This window comes from Phyllobates terribilis, unplaced genomic scaffold (assembly GCF_046119375.1).
Source record: "Phyllobates terribilis strain yellow unplaced genomic scaffold, ASM4611937v1 Scaffold_2__4_contigs__length_985480577, whole genome shotgun sequence".
In the NCBI taxonomy this organism is placed as follows: domain Eukaryota; kingdom Metazoa; phylum Chordata; class Amphibia; order Anura; family Dendrobatidae; genus Phyllobates; species Phyllobates terribilis.
Genome location: NW_027362762.1, coordinates 83,753,624 through 83,777,103, shown reverse-complemented (window position 1 = coordinate 83,777,103; position 23,480 = coordinate 83,753,624). Strand labels below are relative to the sequence as shown.

The following is a 23,480-nucleotide window of genomic DNA, read 5'->3' as shown; positions in this document are numbered from 1 at the left end:
GCTCCACCGTGACATCATAACAGTTGTAACGCTCAAGTTCTGCGTTATTTTCTCATTCCCCCAGTCCACAGTTCAGTAATCTATTGTCAGGGTGTGGGAAAGACTTAGTGCAACACAGAGGGAAGAGGGAAAGGGAGCCCAGACACTAGGGAAAGGGGGAAGTGGAGACCTCCTAGTCTTATCTGGCGTCACCCTGTCTCCACTACCGTCCCTATATTGGCTCTTCACCAATCGCCGCACGCTTGCCTCACCCTGACTTTCCCTGGTGTATGGCTAAGGCTAGGGAAGGGAGGAGATGAGCACTAGTCGATCTCCACTAAACTCTATAGACATCAATGGTAGACAAACAGGGGGAAGTTGCTTAGCTTTAGACGACTCCAGCCAAATGCGTACACGGCCTCAAGTTCCAGAGAGGACGAAGTACTTCTCTTGCTAAAGCCTCACAAGTAGTAATGAATATAGCCGCCACCTCCCTCTGAAACACAGCAGGTATTTATACACCCAGGCCAGGGAGCCAATTAGCTAGAGGGAGGTAGCCGCTGGGTCCTAGAGACAGCCAGCCTCTAAGAAGATTTCTGTAATGCCAAACGTAGAGATCTCCTGCAACCAACTGCAGGGCGACTGTCTGTCACCTCTGACACACCCGTGACATCTATGTGCATTAATGTGCTATACTTGCGCCCCTCATATATCTTTCATCGGACATCATAGATGGGAATGCATCGCTAAAGACCACCCACTAGGAGCCACAACAGGGAGCCACTACATAAAAATGGCATTGGTGCACTAAGCCCATCCATGTATTATATAGTTGGCCATTCTTATGAACACATGGCAAGTAATACTACATTATCCCTGTGTTACACACGTCTGAAGGGGCACAGTACTTGTAGTGAAGCCCCTTCATTCTACTGAGCGGTGAGCATGTAAGAATCTGGCACAGTGACCTGCGACTCTCTCTTGTGTGATATTGGGTGTACTGATGTCAGACCTCACGTTTACTTGTGCTTTATGGATACAGAGTCTGTATATATACCATTATATACTGATGTGGATATAGCAGATAGGTGGTCTCTCACCCTGAACCACTAGCACTAAGAGAGTGAAGGAGTTTACCCTTATTCTGCCGCCAGCTATGCGAAACCAAAGCGAGTGGGCATTACAGACCTTGACTTCCACTTTTCGCAGAGGGGTGATGGCTCCATCAATTTGCTTCTACAGACACCGACTCCGGTGTGTAACATCCATGTCAGTACCTTACCTACCCCCTTTGGTTCTGCTTCTGCATCTTTGTTCCAGGGTGGAGCAGCTTGGCAGTCCTGTTTAATTTTCTAGGACTTGTGGTGTCATCCAGGCAGGGAGCTTTGGAGGTTAATTACTATCTTTCATAAGTATTAACTCCCTGTTGTGAGCTATTGAGGGGTTGCTCACTATTTAAACCCCTGAAACTGTACCCCTGCCTCCCACTGCCAGTTATAAGTTCTGCTTAACCTGGTTCAACCCCCTGTTCTCTTCTCCTGTTGTCCTAGTATTGTTTGCTGTTTCTGACATCAGCTCTTTTTTTGCTATTTTTCTGCACGATGATATTGTTCCTTATCTGTATCACTTGGATCTGACCTGGCAACCTGACCAGTTCCCGCCAGCCTGTTCCACCGGCCAGCAGTCACTCCATGGACTCAACCCATGGCCCCTGCATAAGTCCAGATTTCTGTACAGGGGTTAAATAACGAAGGCCAGGTGGCTAGCACAAAGCCCTATTTGATCCAGAAGTGGTTTATAGACCTTTTGTCCACTAAACACCACCTACTTGAAGTCAGTGGGCTTTTGTGCAGCTTCTTGACACCCACTAATGCTTGTGTTACACAATACTACACTGTGTTCCAAATTATTATGCAAATAATATTTTCTCAGATTTTCCCAAATTACCTATATGAATTGCAGTCATTGTAATTTTCCAGTCAAATAACTATTAGAGTACAATTGAAAGGTTTTTGTACAAACTGCCTATGATAACAGTATATTTTTTAAAAAATAAAACACTCAAACTGCACTCAAAATGCATGTTCCAAATTATTATGCACAGCAGAGTTTTCAACCTTTTCATTTTAATAAAGAACAAAAAATGGTCATTTTTGAAATTATAAGCATTAGCAGGTTATTACAAACTGAAATCAAAGTTTTCAACTCAAAACTTTATTCTAGGTGATGTTACATTTGCACATAGGACCGCTTGATCGAAAGGAGCTTCTGAACTCTCTCGTCCATTGAATTTGTCAGGTTTTGGATGGTTTCTGCATCATTTGTTTTGCATGAGGACAGAATACCCTCCCAGAGCTGTTGCTTAGATGTGAACTGCCTCCCGCCATCATAGACACTCCTTTTGATGATGCTCCAGAGGTTCTCAATGGGGTTGAGGTCAGGGGAGCATGGGTGCCACACCATAAGTTTGTCCCCTTTTATGCCCATAGCAGCCAGAGATGCAGATGTGTTATGTGCAGCATGAGACAGGGCGTTATCATGCATGAAAATGATCTTGCTGCGGAATGCACGGTTCTTCTTCTTGAACCATGGCAGGAAGTGCTGTTTTGAGAAACTCAACATACATTATGGAGTTCATCTTTACCCCTTCAGGGATCCTAAAAGGGCCGACAATCTCTCTCCCCATGATTCCAGCCCAAAACATTACTCCACCTCCTCCTTGTTGGCGCCGTAGCCGTGTTTGCATGGGGTGTCCATCAACCAGCCATCCTCCACTCCATCCATCTGGACCATCGAGATCATTTCATGCATGATAATGCCCCGTCTCATGCTGCACATAACACATCTGTATCTCTGGCTGTTATGGGCATAAAAGGGGACAAACTTATGGTGTGGCACCCATGCTCCCCTGACCTCAACCCCATTGAGAACCTCTGGAGCATCATCAAAAGGAGTGTCTATGATGGCGGGAGGCAGTTCACATCTAAGCAACAGCTCTGGGAGGGTATTCTGTCCTCATGCAAAACAATTAAAGCAGAAACGAGAGAGTTCAGAAGCTCCTTTCGAACAAGGGGTCCTATGTGCAAATGTTACATCACCTAGAATAAAGTTTTGAGTTGAAAACTGTTTGATTTCAGTTTGTAATAACCTGCTAATGCTTATAATTTCAAAAATGACCATTTTTTTTGTTCTTTATTAAAATGAAAAGGTTGAAAACTCTGCTGTGCATAATAATTTGGAACATGCATTTTGAGTGCAGTTTGAGTGTTTTATTTTTTAAAAAATATACTGTTATCATAGGCAGTTTGTACAAAAACCTTTCAATTGTACTCTAATAGTTATTTGACTGGAAAATTACAATGACTGCAATTCATATAGGTAATTTGGGAAAATCTGAGAAAATATTATTTGCATAATAATTTGGAACACAGTGTATTAGGGCCAATCTTCTCTCCCTGTTCGGCAAAATCTAAAAGTACCATATGCTATCGGTAAAGATGCACAATGAGAGAGACCATCCATGATGCATCGGAAAAAGTGTCTTGCCCATTAATAAAACAATATAAAGAACACCACCCTGCTGTGAACACAACATTACACTTACTATTATAGTTTGCAGGCTAATGAACCATGTCTTAAAGTAACTTAGCATCATAGTCATTATAGCCGTTCATAGCAGGAACCGCTGCAAACATGAAACTTAGCAGCAATGCAAGATCTTCAGTCGCGTCTGATCAACAGGGGGCGCCCTCTTCTCCTTTCAAGCATTATAGCAAAAGGTTGTGTCATCCTTGCCGCCATCGCCTGTGATCTTCTTTCCTGTAACCAATGCTGCACCCCTTCATTCTAAAGAATTGCAGTATCCCTTTACTTAGCTTAAAGGGTAAATTGCAATCTGTTGAGAGTTTTTCTAGCAGGTTGTGACAATTTAATGGATTTGTATCATGAGAAATTGGGGTCCCCAAAGGGAACTTGTCAATCGATTCATGCTGCCTAATCAAAGCTTGGCTGCACAGTTATATAGTTTGAACAGCAAAGGCAGAGATGATTCTAGTTCGGCGGCGCCCCAGCCAACTTTTCCCAGATGATTGACAGATCTCTCCAATGTGTGTACTTAGTGGGAGACCTGTCAATAAACTACAGCAGCACAAAGAAGCTAAAAAGTGCATCCCAAAATTGTAAACTCCCTTTAAAACAACCCCCCTTCCCCACACTTATGTTCCATCCTAAATAACAAGTTCAGCTCAGAGCGGAGTTCCTCTCATTAGTTCACGAGGTCAGGGAATACTCTTTCCAGCCCCTAATCTTTCATTCTTGTTTCCTGTCTTTGTGCAGATCGGCTTGAGACCGCCAACAGGCAGCTGGCCAACAGAGAGTATAATGGACACGAGGACGCATCGGAAGACGGGCACTACGCCTTGAAAAGTGAGTGCTGGAGTTTTAGATTTTCCGATAAGCATCTGAAATGTTACTTTCTCCTAAACCTGCTGTACTGCATAATGCATTGGAAAATTGATGAATTATTTTAGTTCTTTTATTATATTTCCTAAAGTGCTGGCTTTGCAGGGGCTGTTGTGTTAAAAAAAAAGCATAAAATCCATCACACCATGTCACGGTGACCCTATTCGGGACGATCCTAATCTCTAATATAAAAACCTTACCTTTTTGTCAAGTGACGTGCATGTGGATCAGGGCTGAGGAGGACTGAATCCAGCTAGTGGACATGCAGCCATGGGGAACCACATGAATAGAATGTCCAGCTCAAGCGAAAGGCCACACCTTTATATGCACTGGGTGCAAACAGACTGCAACAAAACACTAAAGAGAGAAACTGGGATATAAGTTGATGTGCATGCAGCATGTAAGTGCATATTCACACTCGCCACTAAACAGACAAAACCCAAGACAAAAGCAAAATGAGCAAATGCCCTGCAGTGCATGGTTTTGTCTGTTTAGTGACCAGTATGAACATGCGCTTACACGCTTCATGCACACCAACTTATATTCCAGTTCATCTCTTTAGTTCTTTGTTTCAGTTTGTTTGCACTCTGTGCATATAAAGGTGAGGCCTTTTCTTTGAGCTGGACATTACATTCATGTGATTCCCCATGGCTGCATGTCTACTAACCGGGTTCAGTCCTTCTCAGCCCTTATCCACACGCACATCACTTAACAAATGGTAAGGTTTTAATATTAGAGGTTAGGACCGTCACGAATATGGTCACCGTGACGTGGTGGGATGGCTTTTTTGTTTTTTTAGACCAAAAATATGTTAACCAAGTACCCTATATTATTTTCATGCACTATTGCTATTTTTTACTGCAGAGTATTTGCTCATTTTGCTTTTCTCTTGGGTTTTGAGGGTTTGTTGTGTACAGCAGGCAGTGGCATAGCCATTGGAGTTGCAGAGGTAGCTAACACACCCGGGTATGGTGCGGTGCCAAAGAGCGTCCAAAGGCCCTTCTGTCATGTAGGAATACATCATTTCTCTAAATTGCACACAGTAGATGCAATTGATTCCACAAACCTGCACTGAAATTTGCTCCATATACATAGAAATTTATTTTCAACTTTAAAGGGGTTGTCTCATCAGAAACACTTGTGTCGGCCATTAAGAAGATTGTCTTAGTAAGACATGGACAGTTAAAGCCGCTTCTTGTCAGCAGCTCTCATCTCTGGCTCATAAAGGGAGACTCCTTTTATTATGTTCAGTTGCCTTAAGGGGTTGTCCACTTTCAGAAAATCTTTGTCCCTGGCTGAAGTTTCTTTTAAATAAACAAACAAACTGTGCTTTACTTACCCTTCCCAGGTCAAGTGCTGAGTCTCTGATTCTGTTGCCTGTGTCCATTATTGGCTGCTGTGCTGAGGTCTCATCAACAGCGTGGGAGCCAATCAGTGAGCTCAGCGGCTCCTAGGGGGCATTCAGTTTACACGGTTAGAACTGAGCTCACTGATTGGCTGGTGACATGACGCTAGAGCCATAGCCAATAACCGGCAGCAGGAGCAGCGGCGGAGACTCAACGCTGGACCAGGAGACAGTGAGTAAAGCTCAGGTTGTTGTTTTTTTTTTATAACAAACTGCAGCTGGGGATGAAGATTCTCTGAAAGGGGACAACCCTCTTTAATAAGGCTTATGGACTGTACTTGTACTGGGTGGTGGTCTTGTCTTCAGTATTAATTAATATCTAGTGTATTTATCTCATTGGTTGAGGCTCTGATTTTCTAACATGCAGCTCCAAATGTTCTAAATTAGTGATAAAGGATATTATTTTCAATGCCTCCAGCCACCACTAGGGGGAGCTTAGGAGCTTACTGCATACATTAGCTTCTAAGCTCCCCCTAGTGGTCACAGCAGGAATACAGACAACTTAATTTTTTTTTTAATCCCTTTCACTACAGTGTAACATCTGGTTACATACAGTACATGCTGCAGTCGGAGTGTCGCTTTAACCTCGTGGCACAATGAACTCTCGTATAAAGCCATTTATTTCGCACCATGTAACACGAATCTCCACTTGTTCCCAGAGGCTTCTTATCTTCAAAAGCATTCCCCGCTAGGCATGCTGTGATTATCTGAAGCCCGAAATGGAGTTGAATATTAATCCTGAGCTCTTGTCCAGAAATCCACTGTACTGCGGAGACCTGCCACTCTCCATCACGGTGCAGCAGGATCAGCCGTCACCATTGGGACAGGGAAATAAGACAAATAAAAGTGACGGAGGGGAATCTGTAGGATGAGTTTCAGGATTTCATAATGACATTGACGAGACATTGCCGAATGTGATGTTATGGGATTACAGCCACAGATACAATCTTATTACTCGTCCATCCACAATTTTATTAAATGCAGTTTACATTCCCATTACATTCCTGCCACCCACTGTCCCAAATTTCTGGACTCTCCCGAGTTTTTAGACATTTACCGGACAGATTTGGGTCCGAAAGGGGGCAGGGTTGGGGGCATTCTGTACCTGGACTTAAATAGCTCTAATTCCCCAGCAGAAATTTTGGTAAGTATGGTATACTATTATAGTTCTTATAGGGCTGTCAATCCTGATCCTCCTGGTTCCTGAATAGAACGCCATAATTACAGTAAGGACTGACACCTACAAAGGAAGTAGGCTTTTACTCAATGAGTACAAAACTGTAATAGCGGTCCTGCAATAATTTTTGGTGTGGACTTGGTCAGCATAGGGATATTTCTGTTGGCTTAAAATGTGTCACAAATTGGGATTTAAATGGTCACTGTCTTTTTAACAAACTTTACCTAAATCAATAGTACAGGTAAAAATCTGCTTCTGTGTCCACTAATGAGCTACTTATTCCACTCCTTCTGCCTCCTGAACTCATCACCCACTCTGAAAAATAACATCTCAAATCCACCTTAGGCAATGCAAGATGGTCTGCCACTGAGGAATCAGGTTACACCTCCTATTATACTCTATAGAGACGGAAAGAGGGGGGAGTAGTGAGGAACTCTCGCACAGTGAGAGCAGATAGACAAGGCAGATCATGTTGCAGCTTTAAGCAACTGTGTTAGCTTACTCCAGAGCTGGATTCACAGTCACGCAGCTTAATACTAGTGAATATTATCCTCAATCTTGCTGCTGTTTCCATCTCATGTTCTACATAGAAAGAAGAGCAGGAATCCCTCTTGTCTGTGCCTGCTGTATGTTGAAGACATCATAGTTGATAGTTTCCATCCACTAGCTTGGAGGTAATGAAAAATTAGTGATATAGGTTGTAGAGGGGTAAAATGGTGATACAATGGCCAGAAATGGTGTTATTCCTCATGTACACTCATGGGACAGCCTATTCTGAAAAGATAACTGAACATCTATGCTATAAATTATGGAAAGTACAAATATACAAATTGTCTCTTCAGAGAGGAAGAGGACTTGAACTCTAGCGCCACCTATTGGAAGCATCGATTCTACAAGTCTCTATCGACCCTTTAACGAGTCGTGCAATATGTCTTTGGATAAAAGCCAAATCAGAATCTCAGTTTGCAGGCACGGTGTTTCGGGTTATTGCCCCTCGTCAGTGCAAAGTAAGAGATCTGATTTGGCTACGTGAAATTTGGCTAGGTCAGATCTCATACTTTGCACTGATGAGGGCCAACAGCCCGAAACACCGTGTCTGCAAATTAAGATTCTGGTTTGGATTTTATCCTAAGTCATATTGCAAGGCTCGTTAAAGAGTTGATATTGAATTGTAAGAGTCTTGTAGACTTGTAAGAACCTGGAGCAGCATTTAGAAATTGATGGCAGCAACACATCTCAAAAAAGTAATTGTGGACCAATTCTACAGCTTATACAACAGTCTGTAACCGTCTTAAGAAGTGAGGAGACAATTTCTGGAGTTTTGGGAGAGGAACATTGTCCCATTCTTGTCTGATGTTGAATTCTCGCTGCTCCACAGTTCGGGGTCTTTGCCGGATTTTTTCATTTCATAATGCTCTAAATGTTTTCTATTGGTGAAAGGTCCGGACTGCAGGCGGCTGGTTCATCACCCGAACTTCCTTGTGCACTTGAATATCTCCAGAATCTCTGAATCTTTTGATATTATGTACACTTACTTTGTAATTTTATGTTGAGGAACATTTTTTTTTAATAGTTTCACAATTTTTAGACTCAGTTGTTCACAGATTGGTGACCTCTGACCATCTTTGCTTCTGAGAAGACTCTGCCTTTCTAACATGCTCTTCTTATACAGTCATTTGACTTAAAATTTGACCCTCCAGCTGTTTTTCATTAACACCACTTACATTTCCAGTCTTTTGTTAACCCTATCCCAACTTTTTCAAGATGTGTCGCTGCCACCAATTTATGAATGAATACATTTTCTCAAACAAAATGGAAAAATGTCCAACGTTCAACTTCTGATCTGTAATCTTTAGTAGATAAAACATGGCGTTAAGAGATTTCAGAATCATTACATACTTGTTTTCTTTTCATTTTCCACCACGACCCAACTTTTTTGGAATTCGGGTTGTAATATATGATCACTCTTTGTCTTCCAGACTGCAAAGCTCACTTTTTAGAAGTTCTCTGGTCTGATTAGTTGGGGGTAAGGAGGCAAGCAGTGAGCATATAGAGTAAAGTTCTATAGAAAATAATCAACTGTAATGGCAGCCATCCAGATCACACTTTCCCGAAATTCAGTCCTATTCAGCCAAGACAATTTTTACTTTCCAACAAAATGAATTAGCAGATTGAATATTTTGTGGATGAATGTAGGTCACGCGATCCTGAAGAGCGAATGTAGTCACGAAGGACATGTGACTGCTCAGCTGATGCCGGCATTACATGAACAAGCTCTGCGTTGTTCCTCTGTAGGAAGAAGAGGCTCATCTGACTCATATCTGAAGAGCAGAATCTATTGACAGCTGGAAGAAATGGCTGTGACAAAGTCAGAGGGAAGCTTCGCGACTACTGAATACCTAAACTTTCATTAAAAGGGTTTCCTTTCCAATCCAGATTTATCACCTTAATAAGGAATCTGTCTGCAGGCTTTTGGTACTTAATCTGAGAGCAGCATGATGTAGTGACTGAGACTCTGATTCCAGCGATGTATCACTTACTGGGCTGTTTGCTGTAGTTTCAATAAAATCAGTGTTTTATCAGCAGGAGATTATTACTAGAGGACTAGGTGTCTCGTGCCATGTAGTCCTCTTGCTCTGTGTAACCCCACCCCTAGCACTGATTGGCAGCTTTCCGTTGCACAGTGTACACAGAAAGCAGCCAATCAGTGGTGTGGGTGGGGTTATACAGAGCTCAGCATTCAGAGAACTGGTAAATCTGCAGAAGATAATCTCATGCTGCTCTCAGATTGCATAGGAAAATCTGGTGACAGGTTCCCTTTAAGGCCCCTATATTATCTGATAAAAAGCTGAAATTTTAGCAGGACCAGTTGGCCATCTGAAGTGTACGGGAGCCTCCCAACTCTCCTCCAATAGATAATGTCAGGGCAGAGAAAGATTGGGCCATTGGAACTTCGATGCCCAATCCTTTTGTTTTCAGGCTCGTGTATATGGGGGAGATGGGAGAGATGGCTGTCTGCCAGATAAACATTCTTCCAATGTCTTATGTGTATGGCCAGCTTTAAATATAAGATCTTTTTTTATCATTAGCAGCGCCATTTGCGTCCCATAGGCTGAGTAAGGTACTGCATCTCAGCCTGATTCACTTCTATGCGACTAGCCTGCAATCGCAGTACTGGACGTGACCCATGGACAAGAGGGGCACTCTTTCTGGTAGGGCACTCAGCCCAGGGTCCATTGAAGGAACATTGATATTGATTACTTTCAGGGCGTACTTATGGTATAGGAATAAGAGTGTGACCATATTTGCCAACTGTCCTGAAGCACTGAAAAATGAGAGACCTTGACTCCTAAATCCCCTGAGCACTCTGAATACTCCTGAAACATCAAAAAAAAGTGCAGCACGTCCTGAAGATTTCTTTTGTTGAGGGAATGTGAAAAAGATGTAGGGGACATGGTTATGTTTAAAGGGACTAAGTCAGCAGGGTTTTGCCATGTAATCATGCAGGGATAGAGACCCTGATACCAGTGATGTATCACTCACTAGGTTGCTGTTTCAGTGTTTGATCAGCAGGAGATGATCACTACAGGACTAGTTGTCTTGTGCCTCCTGGTCCTGTCCTCCTGCTTTGTGTAACCCCCCCCCCCCCCCACTGCTGATTGGTAGCTTTCTCTGAATGTATGGTGTACACAGAAAGCAACCAATCAGTGGTGTGGGCGGGGTTATACACAGATCTCAGCATTCAGAGCACTGCTAGATCTGTAGCAGAGAAAACTGTGATTGTATCAAAATTACAGCAAGCAGCCCATTAAGTGACACATCGCTGGAATCAGGGTCTCAGCCCCTACATCATGCTGCTCTCAAATTGCATATCAAAAACCTGCTGACAGATTCCTTTTAAAAAAGAATTCATCAGTATCCTACTTGTCGGCGATGGATTTGGCAAAAGTTGACCATTAGGGCCTACACCTCTCATGACTCGTTCGGCTTTCTCTCCTGACTCTCAAAATGTTCTTCTCGGCCGAGCATCCATCGAAATGTTCATCTAGGCCGAGCATCCATCGAAACGTTCATCTCGGCCGAGCATCCATCGAAACGTTCATCTCGGCCGAGCATCCACGTGTTCTCTATGGGGAGAGCGGTCTTTCTGCCCGGAGGGAAAAAAAAAGTATCGGAAGTTTGGATTTTAAATTTATAGGCTTCCATTCAACATTAGACGGTCGTCCGGTCCCACCAGTATCGTTGGGTTTGGCCAACTGTATATGGGGGCCTTTAAGTGACCATGTCCCTCTCTAATCATCCAATCAGAACGGAAGCTAATTTATCCCCTTTCCCTTATTCTAGACCCATATCATCCTCATGGGCTAGACCCCCCCGGGCACCTATGTATGTGTACAAGCGTATTTTTTTCCTTCATTTATATTCCGTCTGTAAATAGGATGAATGGGCCTGAAGAGGTTTTCATTATGGCCTTTATTAAGTTTGAGTCCGGTCACAATGGAGCCGCCTCCAGCGCAGTTAATTACTTCAGATTTCACAGTGTTGACCGGACAGAATAGACCGGGAAACAATATGAAATGTCAGTGCGTAATTAAACCTGACAAAACAGAGTTCAGGCCATAGAAGCCGGCTTCTCTAATGTGCAGCCAAAATACTTCTGCCTTGTTTGCTTCATTTGAATATGGAGATCAAAGGCCCCGGCGGCGATTGTACTGCGGGGATGGGCACGCTGCTGTACGGTCTGCACCATGGGTATTGCATGATCTTACCTCCAAAATGCACAGACTGGAAGAAAAAAATATATCACACCTCTCTTTTTAATGGCTCCAAATTTACAATTTTCTAAGACCGAAGAGTCTGAACACGATACATGCAATATCATGCGTACCGTAAGGAGAGTTCACCATTAATACCAATCGGGACAAAATAATTGTAAATTAAGAAATCTCCAATTAAAGATTGGTAATTGGTTACTAAATGCTATTTGTTTGTATTCCTTTATGGTTTCTACATTGCAGCAGATATTTCCTTGACCACATGCAATATACATCTTACAAAGAAAAAGTCACTTAGTGGGGAAAAAAAATTGAGAAACGAGTTGTTTCTGAACTAGTTGGTGGAGACGTGCTGCAATGAAATCTCCCACATGCACAGAGATTAGGGATTCCTACTCTCCTGTCTATATGTAGTATATATCCAGAAGCAGCAGCAGCATGGAGGACACTAGACAGCAGTACTAAGCAGTGTAGCTGTGAATCCAGCTCTGCTTGAAGCTACCACACGATTTGCTTGTTCTCTCACTGTGCCAAGTGCTCTTCCCTCCTACTCCCTTTAGGCATTAATGGGCAGCTGTAATCTGACACTTCAGTCTGTCTTATGTGATTGAAGATAAAGGGATTAACCAGGACTAATTAATTTTTTTACTACGGGCCTAAGAACTAACTGGCAGGTAGTTGCTAACTACCTAACCTTCTTGCGCCGGCAATTCAGCGGCTTGTGCTGACGTCACCGTCACGTCGACAGGGCAGTGGCTTCTCTTCCGCTCTGCTCTGTTGACAGGGCGTGACTGCTGACATCATGCTGATTGACAGTCGGCTCCCCATTGCCTAACTGCAGGGAGCCAGTGGTCAATCAGCATGACGTTGGCAGTCACGAACCGGGACCCGATCTGATTTGGAAAAGGATCCAATATGGGGACATATTGGGTACACATATGCCACGCTCGGAGCATTATATTATTTATGCCGCCATATAACATGGGCCAATATCCAGTTTCTCATCTGCTTTCTCTCCAAGTGGATGAGATGTTAGGATTCAGTTTTAGTTTGTCACTTAATTATGACTTTTCAATAACTTCTGACAAAACTGCATGGAGCCACATAGACGTCTGGCCGAGTGCATGTTATTACTGATGTTCACCAGACAACGGTTAGAGGAACACTGAGAGCCCTATAGTCACCTACACATCTGCCGCTTTCCATGTTTTTAGTTTTTCTCCCTTATTCCGGTGCCAGAGGTAAGCTGGCATCTGGCCCACATTCCATGAAGGATTCTGATAGAAACCGATCTGTTTCATCCATTCCCCAGACAAAGAACACTTGAAGGAGATGGAAGGGCTGCAGAGGGAGCTGGCAGCACTGCGCGCTACCAACGAAGAGCAGAGGAGGCATATTGAAATCCTAGACCAAGCGTTGAATAATGCCCAAGCCAAAGTGGTCAAGCTCGAAGAAGAGGTGAGATCCGGGCACACAAGTCTGTCTTATTTTTAGTGAAGAGTAATGTCACAGGTCATGGTCAGACTTTGGGAAAGGAAGGTGGACATCACAGTGTTCCTAGTGGAGTTGACTGAGGCTTAGCTGGTGGATGGAGTAGGGAGTTTGCATTCTTCACCTTAAAACGGCCCCCACACTGGAGTAAGGTCTTTGTGTAGGAAATCCCAAGGTTGCATCCCCCGGCTAGTCTCCAGCAGCAACCGTCAATGGATGTCAGATACCAAGCAGAATCAGTACACAGAAATGCAGCAGCTCGATCAGATAGATACAGATCAGGACAGGCAGCCATCGAGGGCAGGGTCAGAAATCAGTCACCAAATCCAAAAATGGCAAACAACAAACACCGTCTAGGGGTTGTTGTCCGATCACACCATACAGTTGACCTATCTGTCGGATAGGTTACCAATTTGAGATTGATGGGAGGTCCGGCATTCACCATCCAAACCCATCAGCTGTTATTTGCACATTTTGAATAGGAGCCGTTCTGCAGTACCCCGCAGCGGCTGCTACTCATTGAACACAGCTGCAAAAAGCAGATTCATTCAAAGTGTACATATGGCGTCTGCCGGAGCAAATAATACCAGATCTCTGGGGGTTCTGGATGTCTGACCGCCACCATTTCCAAGAATAGGTCATCAGCACAGTGTGACCGGACAACCCCTTTAACAAAATGAACAAGGTAAATATACAATCAATAGCTATTCCTTCCAATTTATCCATACAAATGCACACTCAGGTCACTAGGCTGCTTGTGCTTTTAATGGGAGAGTGGAGTAAGAAGTGTCTGGCAGTTCTCTATCTCCACTGAAACACACAATAAATTTTGTCAATTTTTTTTCGTATATTTTGTTCTAATGTTTGAGAATATAACCAAACATTTTAGCCAATATATATATATATATATATATATATATATAAAAAAAATCGTAATAAATCACTTTAGATTTTTTACTTATTCATTTTTTCCCTTGTAGCGTAGATTAATCACCCACCTTCAATTTTTGAGATAAATTATTTTAAAAAAATCAATAAAACAATAGGTAACAAAAATTAATGTGAATGAATACAATAGCATAAGATGGATTATTTTTCGCCCGTATGTCCATACTCTTCCATTTAGGTGAAGAAGCAGGTGGGCGCTTTCTGCGGGACGATCTTGTCGATAATCCATGTGGTGCCTGTGTAACTCCTTCATCTGACCGGGTTTAGTCATTTTCAGCAAGAAAAGCGTAACTTAAAGGGGCGATCAGGAATTTAAAAAACATGGATTTTTTTAATTTATTTATTTTTTTTCATTTTTGTAAATACTGCCACACTTCTACTTAGCTTGGCTGTGGTATTGCAGCTCAACCTCGTTCACTTTAATGATGTGCATTACTTGATGCTGTCACTTTTTTCTAATTCTGGATATCCCCTTTAAGAGCATTCCTACAATGGAGGCTGTCAATAGGAAGGGTGACCCTATAATACTTATGTATGGACTGCGTGACTTAGGGCTTCCTCTACCTACAGCAGTATTAGGGTGTAAGATCAATCTTATCTCCCATGACAACTCTTATCGTCCTCGGATGGAGAATTGAATACTTGCAATTACCCTTAGAACTGTCTTTCCGCGGAAGAGAAAGTGTCCTCTGGTCCGGATAAAACGGCCAAAAATAGGAATGTATGTAGAAACTAGAAATACAAACATTGGGAAAGATTTCTTAAAGATTGCTTCCATTTTCAGAAAACCCCTAACTCCCAGTTGTAGTTTGCTTTTCTGTAAAAAACAAACTGCGCTTTACTCACCTTCCCTGGGTCCAGAGCTGAGTCTCTGTTGGTGCTCATTTTCTCACTGCAGCCAATCTGTGAGCTCCGTGGTTCTGCCCGAATAGACAGCACAAGCCGCTGAGCTCACTGATTGGCTGCAGCGCTGGCGATGTGACAGAGGGAGCACTAATGGAGACTCTGGACCCAGGGAGGGTCAGTAAAGCACAGTTTGTTTGTTTTTAAATAAACTGCAGCCGGGAGACTGGGGGATTTCTGAATCCGGAAACCTCTTTGATTACTGAAATAAAGTTAGACAGCTTCAAACTAGACTTGATACCTCAAAATTATCACACTGGCTAATGCTGGATGATATATTTGGGACATCTTTATGCAAATTGCCTCTTCAGAGGACTTGAACTCTAGTGCCACCAACTGGAAGGAGTGATCCTAAAAGTCAATATCGACCCTTTAACGAGCCTCGTCATATGACTTAGGATAAAAGCCAAACCGAAATCTCTGTTTGCAGACACTGTGTTTCAGGGTATTGCCCCTCCTCAGTGCAAAGCAAGAGATCTAATTTGGCTGTATGAGGGGCCTCTGACTGCAGTTTAAGAGGCAATGTATACAGCTAATTTCTTGCTTTGCACTGTTGAGGGGCAACACCCCGAAACACGTGTCTGCAAGTAGAGATTCTGGTTTGGCTTTTATCCTAACTCATGTGGCAAGGCTCATTAAAGGGTCGATAATGACTTTTAGGATTGCTAATTCTAGTAGATGGCACTAGAGTTTAAGTCCTCTTCCTCTATGTAGAGAAAATTTGCATATTTAATTTCCCAGAGGAGCATTGCATTGCCTATAAGTTTCCTTACACCGGCATGTCACTGTCTTTTAGGAGAGACGTTATCTTTTGGGCATCTTTAGATATTTTTTCTCTATCTTGGTTGGCTTAGTTTAGACTAGGTTTTTGTGCCCTAATTTTGGCACAATGCAAAATCATTTAAGCCAGCCTCTTTCCGCTAAGACACACTTCATTTTAAACCACTCCCTTACCGCTGAGACACACCCCTTCACTTTAAGCCACTCCTTCTTGTCGCGCAAAGTGCAAAAAGTGATTAAAACACATAATAAATGTGGCACAAGTCATGTACGCGAGTTAGGCAGAATTTTGATGTATTCAAAGCTTAGTAAATTTGACCTAGTGTCATCCAATGGCCCAGAAATCCTGTACAGCTGATGTTGCATTGTGAATGACCAGATTAAGACTTTTCTTCTATTTCTTAGCTGCGTAAGAAGCAGGTCTATGTTGAGGAGGTGGAGAAGTTGCAGCAGGCTCTGACCCAGCTCCAGGCAGCGGGAGAGAAGAGAGAACAGCTGGAGCGGCGCCTGCGAACCCGACTGGAGAGAGAGCTGGAGTGTCTGAGGATGCAACAGGTAAGCGCAGTCTCTGCGGAGTGTCACCTCCCGGTGACATTGCAGCAGAACGGAAGATTAGTATCTCAAAAAAGACAAAGCGGCTTGTATCAAGCGATCGCGAAGAAAGCGCCATGCTAATGAGTATGCAAATCAGCCGTCAGTGCGAGAAAAGAAACTTTAACCCTTAGCGTGCAGGCACCGTGACGAGCCTATCAGAGGACCGCGTTACTAATCACCCTCAAACAATAGCATTATTGAAATCGCTGCATTTATAAGCAGGAGCGGTCTCGTCACAACTGCAGAGAATTGCAGATTGCACAGCAGGAGGCGTCGGTGCTGTTTATGGAAGCAGGCATTCTGAGAATACGCGGCTGCCAGATGCTGTCACAATGCACTGCAACATACCATGCTCTCTGCTGACACTGAACCAGCAGGGAGTGCAACATTTTCAACTTTTTGAGAAGATTTAGGCTGTAACTACAGGTTGAAAATTTGATATTCTATGATTTCACACACACAGTAAGTGACCATTTTTCTGGTACGGAGCTCCAAATATTGGAAAATTTTTTACTCCAGTCTCAAACTGAAATAATTTAGAAAATGGCAATTTTATGAAGAGTAGTAAATTTTTGGATACATTTGGGGGCATCTTAGGCTGTCCTAGACTATCTCTTAGGCAGGGCCGGCGTTAGCACCCGGGCAAATGCCGGGGCCCTGAGCAGGCAGAGGGGCCAACTGGCCGCTGGGCTATGGGCGGAGGAGAGCGGTGTCAGCGCCCGCCCTTCTCCGCCGCTTGCTCAGGGCCCCGGCAGCTGGATACTTACCTCTCCCCGTGCCTTCGCAGATCAGCTGTCTTCCTGCTCTGCGCTCCCTGTGAAGTTTCAGGTCAGAGGGCGCGGTGACGTCTTTACACCGCGCCCTCCCCTGAGCCGTCACAGGGAGCGCTGAGCGGGAAGACGCCGACAACGCTGGAGTTCGGACCCGGGCAGCGGGCAGCAGGTAGCAGGTGTGGAGAATGGAGGTGAGTATTTGATTTTTTTTTTTTTTTAATGTATGGAGGCATGGGGCAGTATAAAGAGAAGGGGGGGGTGGCATCCTGCATGGGGCATTATAAAGAGGGGGGTGGCATCCTGCATGGGGCATTATAAAGAGGGGGGGGGACATCCTGCATGGGGCATTATAAAGAGGGGGGGGGACATCCTGCATGGGGCATTATAAAGAGGGGGGGTGACAGCCTGCATGGGGCATTATAAAGGGGGGGGCAGCCTGTATGGGGCATTATGTGGGGGGTAACAGCCTGCCTGCATGGAGCATTATAAGGGGGGGGGGGGGGCAGCCTGTATGGGGCATTATGTGGGGGGTAACAGCCTGCATGGAGCATTAAAAGGGGGGGCCTGTATGGGGCATTATGTGGGGGGTAACAGCCTGCATGCAGCATTATATGGGGGCCAGTATCCTGTATGGAGCATTATAAGGGGACCAGTATCCTGTATGGAGCGTTATATGGGGGCCAGTATCCTGTATGGAGTTTTATAAGGGGACCAGTATCCTGTATGGAGCGTTATATGGGGGCCAGTATCCTGTATGGAGCGTTATATGGGGGCCAGTATTCTGTATGGAGCCTTATATGGGGGCCAGTATTCCGTATGGAGCCTTATATGGGGGCCAGTATTCCGTATGGGGCCTTATATGGGGGCCAGTATTCCGTATGGAGCCTTATATGGGGGCCAGTATTCCGTATGGAGCCTTATATGGGGGCCAGTATTCCGTATGGAGCCTTATATGGGGGCCAGTATTCCGTATGGGGCCTTATATGGGGGCCAGTATTCCGTTTGGGGCCTTATATGGGGGCCAGTATTCCGTATGGGGCCTTATATGGGGGCCAGTATTCCGTATGGGGCCTTATATGGGGGCCAGTATTCCGTATGGGGCCTTATATGGGGGCCAGTATTCCGTATGGGGCCTTATATGGGGCCAGTATTCCGTATGGGGCCTTATATGGGGGCCAGTATTCCGTATGGAGCCTTATATGGGGGCCAGTATTCCGTATGGCGCCTTATATGGGGGCCAGTATTCCTTATGAAGCGTTATATGGGGGCCAGTATACTGTATGGAGCGATTCACCGGTTTCTGAGCTATTGTGGAATTTACAATAGATACCACTCATGTAATGTAAGAAGTGAAATCTTTGCATTGTACTATATATATATATATATATATATATATATACAGTACAGACCAAAAGTTTGGACACACCTTCTCATTTAAAGATTTTTCTGTATTTTCATGACTTTGAAAATTGTACATTCACACTGAAGGCATCAAAACTATGAATTAACACATGTGGAATTATATACTTAAGAAAAAAGTGTGAAACAACTGAAAATATGTCTTATATTCTAGGTTCTTCAAAGTAGCCACCTTTTGCTTTGATGACTGCTTAGCACACTCTTGGCATTCTCCTGATGAGCTTCAAGAGGTAGTCACTGGAAATGGTCTTCCAACAATCTTGAAGGAGTTCCCAGAGATACTTAGCACTTGTTGGCCCTTTTGCCTTCACTCTGCGGTCCAGCTCACCCCAAACCATCTCGATTGGGTTCAGGTCTGGTGACTGTGGAGGCCAGGTCATCTGGCGTAGCACCCCATCACTCTCCTTCTTGGTCAAATAGCCCTTACACAGCCTGGAGGTGTGTTTGGGGTCATTGTCAATAAATGATGGTCCAACTAAACGCAAACCGGATTGAATAGCATGCAGCTGCAAGATGCTGTGGTAGCCATGCTGGTTCAGTATGCCTTCATTTTTGAATAAATCCCCAACAGTGTCACCAGAAAAGCACCCCCACACCATCACACCTCCTCCTTCATGCTTCACGGTGGGAACCAGGCATGTAGAGTCCATCCGTTCACCTTTTCTGCGTCGCACAAAGACACGGTGGTTGGAACCAAAGATCTCAAATTTTGACTCATCAGACCAAAGCACAGATTTCCACTGGTCTAATGTCCATTCCTTGTGTTCTTTAGCCCAAACAAGTCTCTTCTGCTTGTTGCCTGTCCTTAGCAGTGGTTTCCTAGCAGCTTTTTTACCATGAAGGCCTGCTGCACAAAGTCTCCTCTTAACAGTTGTTGTAGAGATGTGTGTGCTGCTAGAACTCTGTGTGGCATTGACCTGGTCTCTAATCTGAGCTGCTGTTAACCTGCAATTTCTGAGGCTGGTAACTTGGATAAACTTATCCTCAGAAGCAGAGGTGACTCTTGGTCTTCATTTCCTGGGGCGGTCCTCATGTGAGCCAGTTTCTTTGTAGCGCTTGATGGTTTTTGCAACTGCACTTGGGGACACATTCAAAGTTTGCCCAATTTTTCGGACTGACTGACCTTCATTTCTTAAAGTAATGATGGCCACTCGCTTTTCTTTACTTAGCTGCTTTTTTCTTGCCATAATACAAATTCTAACAGTCTATTCAGTAGGACTATCAGCTGTGTATCCACCAGACTTCTGCACAACACAACTGATGGTCCCAACCCCATTTATAAGGCAAGAAATCCCACTTATTAAACCTGACAGGGCACACCCATGAAGTGAAAACCATTTCTGGTTACTACCTCTTGAAGCTCTTCAAGAGAATGCCTAGAGTGTGCAAAGCAGTCATCAAAGCAAAAGGTGGCTACTTTGAAGAACCTAGAATATAAGACATATTTTCAGTTGTTTTACACTTTTTTGTTAAGTATATAATTCCACATGTGTTAATTCATAGTTTTGATGCCTTCAGTGTGAATGTACAATTTTCAAAGTAATGAAAATACAGAAAAATCTTTAAATGAGAAGGTGTGTCCAAACTTTTGGTCTGTACTGTATATATATTTCTCCGCCGTATCTCTGCATCATGAATCGTGGTATGTGTTAAAGGGGCCCACTGAGACTCTTTCGCCCGGGGCCCAGAAAAACCTGGAGCCGGCCCTGCTCTTAGGCCAGGGTTACACTAACATATAATAGGGCCATGTGCTATGCGATAAAGCATCACATAGCACTTGGCCCAGTGTTATACTATGGGTCAGCTCAGATCTGCGATTATTTTCTCATGCCGATTCGGCATGAGAGAACAATTGCAGCATGCTGCAATTTGCAGCGAGACTCGACTCACTCGCACCCATACAAGTCTATGAGTGCGAATGAAACATTGGACTGCACTCGGATGTCATCCCAGTGCAGTCCAATATATGCAGAGTCAGGCCATGGAGGAGATGGAGAAATTACTTTCCCCGTCTCCTCCGCTGTTGTGCTGTGATTCTCTCATGCAAGAAGTTCGGAGCACGGTGCACTGACACTCGGCTCAGGGTCGCAGCAGAGCTGGAGCCGAGTGTCATTAGAATATCGCATCAGATGCCATATGGTAGTCTGATACCAGCCTTAAAGTGACCCGCTTTCTAAAAAGTATAGTCCCCCTACACCAGTGATACTCAACTTTTCTTACCTTGAGAGCCGCATTCAGCTCTGGGAGAGGGTCACGAGCCACATCCAGAGCTCCCAGCGAAGAGTGACATTCAGACCACAGTAATGACACCCAGAGCTCCCAGTATTGGTATAATGACCCCAAAAGCTTCCCCAAATAAATCATACTAAGGCAATGCATCTAGGGGTTCTCGCCTTACCCTCATTGGGTATTCTTGCATCAAGCACTCCCACCACGCCATCACATCCATTTCAAGCACCACCTCTATCTATCAACATCATTTTATTTCAAAGTTAGCATTTACGTAAAGAAGTTGTCCACTACTTGGACAACTCCTTGTCATCCCTCACGCTTGGCCCCGATAAAATAAAAAAGCCTATACTCTCCTCCCATTCTGGCACCGTTCTAGCAGTGTCGGCACTCTCAGTCCCGGGACTCCCGGCTCACGAGTCACAACAACAGCACGGGAGCCCCGGGACCGTGAGTGCTGACACCGTTGGAACGGCGCCGGCACGGGAGGTGAGTATAAGCTTTTTTATTTTATCGGGGGCCAAACATTTAGTTCAAGAAGTGGTTGTCGTAGTAGTGGACAACCCCTTTATTGTATCTCTCCAACCCCAGTGCAGGTATATATGTGCAGTCAAATCTGCTCTTCTATATGGGCCTACTCACAAAAGTCACCATCTGGAGACTTGCTCTTCATAACTGTTTGCTAGACCTGGTGCCTGCTAAGTTTTCAAACAGCTGTGAGCCACACATCATGGGCTCCTGAGCCACAGGTTGGGGACCCCTGCCCTACACATTACCCTCCATCTGCCACCTGCTGTCTCCTCCTCTCAGATTGGTGTTTCTTTCCTCTTGCTTCTGAAATGCTTAAATCAGGATTTAGACTTACCACTGAACTTCCGGCAAACTTGGTCCCTCTTGTTTATAAATGGTGAGTGCCATATTGTAGTGCCAATATGGTGTTTGCCATCAATTTGTGACTTTTCTACCCTATGATACGGGTGGAAAACACTTTATAAAGCCCCCTATTAAAAAAGGGATTGTGCTAAGTTTGAAACATAACCACTGTTCTTAGGATCGGTGATAACTTTCTTATCCATTAGATGGGTTGCACTACAGGGCCATCAATGATCCCAAAATATAGCTCAGCACTGTACTCACTGTCCTAAAGACGATGAATGGAACAGAGATGCTCATGCTCGACTGCAACCCCATCCAGACGGGATGCAGATCCGTGCTCCCAGGATCAGTGGGGTTCCAATGTTGGGGTCTCCCTTAATCAGACATTTATCGCCTAGCCTAGTTATAATATAAAGCATTGATATTGTCAGGGAGGGGGGGGGTAAACTAAAGACAGCAAAGGAGACAAACAAAGGGGGGAAAACTTAGCTTGAGCAGACACCAGAGAGATAACACCAAACGTCCTCCAAGGGCACCATAGAGGAAGCTAGCCGACTGCTATTGCTCCAAACCTGCACAATGAAAAATGAGAATATCACTGGCGACTCCCTGAAGCAGGCTGAGAGTTTATAAAAATCCAGACCAGGGTGTGTCAATCAGAGCAGGAGGGAGGTTGCTGCTGAGTCCAAAAGTAAGAAGGATTAAGAAGGTATCTGCAATGCCAAACGCAGTGACCTTCTGCAGCCAGATCGAGAGCGACTGTTTGTTACTGACACACCCGTGACAGTTAGTGACCGCTCTGATCCTTGGGTTTACTAGTCGCGCAACAGGCTTTGTTGGTGCTTCCGCTCAGGGCTGCTGTCAGGTTGGAGACGTAACAGATGATCCCTATTATGAATGTATCCCCCCGAGGGCTGACAGCAGCGGGTCTGTGCAGTAAATGGAAGTCATGTGGAATCGTTATTTAATTTGCATAGATGAAGCGCACACAACGCTTCTCTCGGTTAGTCAGAAATTAGGCTAATTAGTATAAATGTGACAGTATAATTTGCTCTCTCACTTTGAAGAACTTTTAAAATGAGCTGATTCATGCGGATTGCTATCCGATCTTACAGAAAGAAGTGGGGGAGGAGGGGTGAAGGAGTCCTGCGTGCCATCTTGAACTTAAATAATTTAATTGAATCTGTCTTCTCTGCATGAAATCACATTAGTTTTTTTAATAAGCAGCCATCTGAGGGTTTTGTGTTTTTTTTTAAATAAAAGTGATGTAATTAGATTTTACAAGGTTTCTCAGGATTATCAGTCAATGGCCTATTTTTATAGTAGGCAATCATTGGATAATCGGTGGGATTACAATCCCAGGAAGTGATCCCAATGATTGGCAGACCTAGCCTAGCTGTCACTGAGTTGGGGGCTGCCACATAGTTATAGAGCTGCTTTACCTTCATTCTCTAGGTTTGGACCCCCACAATCATACTTTGATGGCCTATCCAATGGATAGGTCATCGATGGATCATCCTGAAATAGCCTTGTAATATTTTTGTAGATGGCCGACATTTCGATTTTAACCGTATTTCAATTTTATTGCATGGTGGGCTTTAGAAATCATGACATTTATGTGATGTGATTGATTCCTTGTTGCTGTAATACCAAATTCACACAAATTATAT

At 44.1% G+C, this 23,480-nt stretch overlaps 1 protein-coding gene across 3 annotated transcripts in view; it reads left to right on the top strand.

Moving 5' to 3' along the window:
- AMOTL1 (angiomotin like 1) overlaps nucleotides 1–23,480 on the top strand; it is a 186,945-nt gene that overhangs the window by 149,497 nt on the left and 13,968 nt on the right. For all 3 annotated transcript variants that reach the window (XM_073662173.1, XM_073662172.1, XM_073662174.1), the window contains 3 exons: nucleotides 4,315–4,404; nucleotides 13,110–13,255; nucleotides 16,325–16,474. In XM_073662173.1, the coding sequence (XP_073518274.1) occupies nucleotides 4,315–4,404; nucleotides 13,110–13,255; nucleotides 16,325–16,474 (386 nt within the window). The remainder of the gene's footprint in view (nucleotides 1–4,314; nucleotides 4,405–13,109; nucleotides 13,256–16,324; nucleotides 16,475–23,480) is intronic.